Raw genomic sequence first — 2,743 nt, 5'->3', positions numbered from 1 at the left:
TCCTCCGGGGGGACTGCGGAGGGGACAGAGGGGACAGCGGCTTGGGAGGGTCCCGCTCGGGGCTGTGGGGTGGGGGAAAATTGAGGCCGATGGGGTTGGGGGGTGGCTCAGGGGCAGGGGGGGGGTTAATCCTGGTTTTGGTCCCGTTATAAAGCCCCGCGGCCGATTTGGGGGATCAGGGAATTCCCCAGCGGGGAGGGACATCCAGGGACCCAAAAATGTCACCCTGTCCCTGTCCTGGCCGTGCACAGGCACCCCAAAATGCCACCCTGTCCCTGGGAGCGGCGTCCTGGAGCTTTTGGGGCCGGTCCCTGGGCTGGGGGACCCCACGGAGATGGGCAGGGGACACGGGGGGACCCTGGGTCTGCCTGTCACGGGACATTGGGGACCGTGGGGGACACGGGGGACAGGGGGGACACGGGGTGTGGTGAGGGGACACGGGGCGCCCTGGAGGACACAGGGGACCCTGTGGGACAGCGGGGGACGCGGGGCCACCCCTTACTGAGCACGGTGAGCTTGGCGCGGCGCGAACGCAGCGCGGCCCTGGCCCTGGTAGACGTCGTCATCGGAGAGCTCGGCGTCGCTGATCTCCAGGTTGTACTGGCCCGAGTCGGCCGTGCCCACGATGCGGTACCGCGGCCAGGCTGCGGGGACACCCGCGGGGTCACCCCAGTGCCACGGGGTCACCCCAATGCCAGGGGGACACCCACGGGGACACCCCAATGCCACAGGGACACCCCCAATACCACGGGGACACCCCAGTGCCACCGTGCCCACGGTGCCGTACCGCGGCCAGGCTGCGGGGACACCCGCGGGGTCACCCCAGTGCCACGGGGTCACCCCAGTGCCACGGGGTCACCCCAGTGCCACGGGGTCACCCCAGTGCCACGGGGTCACCCCAGTGCCACGGGGTCACCCCAGTGCCACGGGGTCACCCCAGTGCCACGGGGTCACCCCAGTGCCACGGGGTCACCCCAGTGCCACGGGGTCACCCCAGTGCCACGGGGTCACCCCAGTGCCACGGGGTCACCCCAGTGCCACGGGGTCACCCCAGTGCCACGGGGTCACCCCAGTGCCACGGGGTCACCCCAGTGCCACGGGGTCACCCCAGTGCCACGGGGTCACCCCAGTGCCACGGGGTCACCCCAGTGCCACGGGGTCACCCCAGTGCCACGGGGTCACCCCAGTGCCACGGGGTCACCCCAGTGCCACGGGGTCACCCCAGTGCCACGGGGTCACCCCAGTGCCACGGGGTCACCCCAGTGCCACGGGGTCACCCCAGTGCCACGGGGTCACCCCAGTGCCACGGGGTCACCCCAGTGCCACGGGGTCACCCCAGTGCCACGGGGTCACCCCAGTGCCACGGGGTCACCCCAGTGCCACGGGGTCACCCCAGTGCCACGGGGTCACCCCAGTGCCACGGGGTCACCCCAGTGCCACGGGGTCACCCCAGTGCCACGGGGTCACCCCAGTGCCACGGGGTCACCCCAGTGCCACGGGGTCACCCCAGTGCCACGGGGTCACCCCAGTGCCACGGGGTCACCCCAGTGCCACGGGGTCACCCCAGTGCCACGGGGTCACCCCAGTGCCACGGGGTCACCCCAGTGCCACGGGGTCACCCCAGTGCCACGGGGTCACCCCAGTGCCACGGGGTCACCCCAGTGCCACGGGGTCACCCCAGTGCCACGGGGTCACCCCAGTGCCACGGGGTCACCCCAGTGCCACGGGGTCACCCCAGTGCCACGGGGTCACCCCAGTGCCACGGGGTCACCCCAGTGCCACGGGGTCACCCCAGTGCCACGGGGTCACCCCAGTGCCACGGGGTCACCCCAGTGCCACGGGGTCACCCCAGTGCCACGGGGTCACCCCAGTGCCACGGGGTCACCCCAGTGCCACGGGGTCACCCCAGTGCCACGGGGTCACCCCAGTGCCACGGGGTCACCCCAGTGCCACGGGGTCACCCCAGTGCCACGGGGTCACCCCAGTGCCACGGGGTCACCCCAGTGCCACGGGGTCACCCCAGTGCCACGGGGTCACCCCAGTGCCACGGGGTCACCCCAGTGCCACGGGGTCACCCCAGTGCCACGGGGTCACCCCAGTGCCACGGGGTCACCCCAGTGCCACGGGGTCACCCCAGTGCCACGGGGTCACCCCAGTGCCACGGGGTCACCCCAGTGCCACGGGGTCACCCCAGTGCCACGGGGTCACCCCAGTGCCACGGGGTCACCCCAGTGCCACGGGGTCACCCCAGTGCCACGGGGTCACCCCAGTGCCACGGGGTCACCCCAGTGCCACGGGGTCACCCCAGTGCCACGGGGTCACCCCAGTGCCACGGGGTCACCCCAGTGCCACGGGGTCACCCCAGTGCCACGGGGTCACCCCAGTGCCACGGGGTCACCCCAGTGCCACGGGGTCACCCCAGTGCCACGGGGTCACCCCAGTGCCACGGGGTCACCCCAGTGCCACGGGGTCACCCCAGTGCCACGGGGTCACCCCAGTGCCACGGGGACACCCCAGTGCCACCGTGCCCACGGTGCCGTACCGCGGCCAGGCTGCGGGGACACTGGGAAATGACGTGGGGACAGCAGCAGGGTCACACAGGGACACCCCAATCCCTCGCCCAGGCTGTGGGGACAGCACCGGCCTCACACGGGGACACCTCCAAAGCTGCCCCCCGTCCCTGCGGGTCCCTTTGAGCCCCTGGCCTGGATGGTGACACCCCCGGCCCGGGTGCGGTGACACC

The 2,743-nt window shown here is 72.5% G+C and overlaps 1 protein-coding gene across 1 annotated transcript in view; it reads right to left on the bottom strand.

Annotated features, from left to right (window-relative positions):
- LOC103613518 (kin of IRRE-like protein 1) overlaps positions 1-2,743 on the bottom strand; it is a 22,410-nt gene that overhangs the window by 13,763 nt on the left and 5,904 nt on the right. Inside the window, 2 exon segments of the mRNA XM_017731148.1 lie at positions 503-543; positions 545-797. Coding sequence (XP_017586637.1) covers positions 503-543; positions 545-797 — 294 coding nt within the window.

Source organism: Corvus brachyrhynchos, unplaced genomic scaffold (genome assembly GCF_000691975.1).
Source record: "Corvus brachyrhynchos isolate BGI_N302 unplaced genomic scaffold, ASM69197v1 scaffold303, whole genome shotgun sequence".
NCBI lineage: Eukaryota > Metazoa > Chordata > Aves > Passeriformes > Corvidae > Corvus > Corvus brachyrhynchos.
This window is presented reverse-complemented; position numbering and strand designations above follow the sequence as displayed.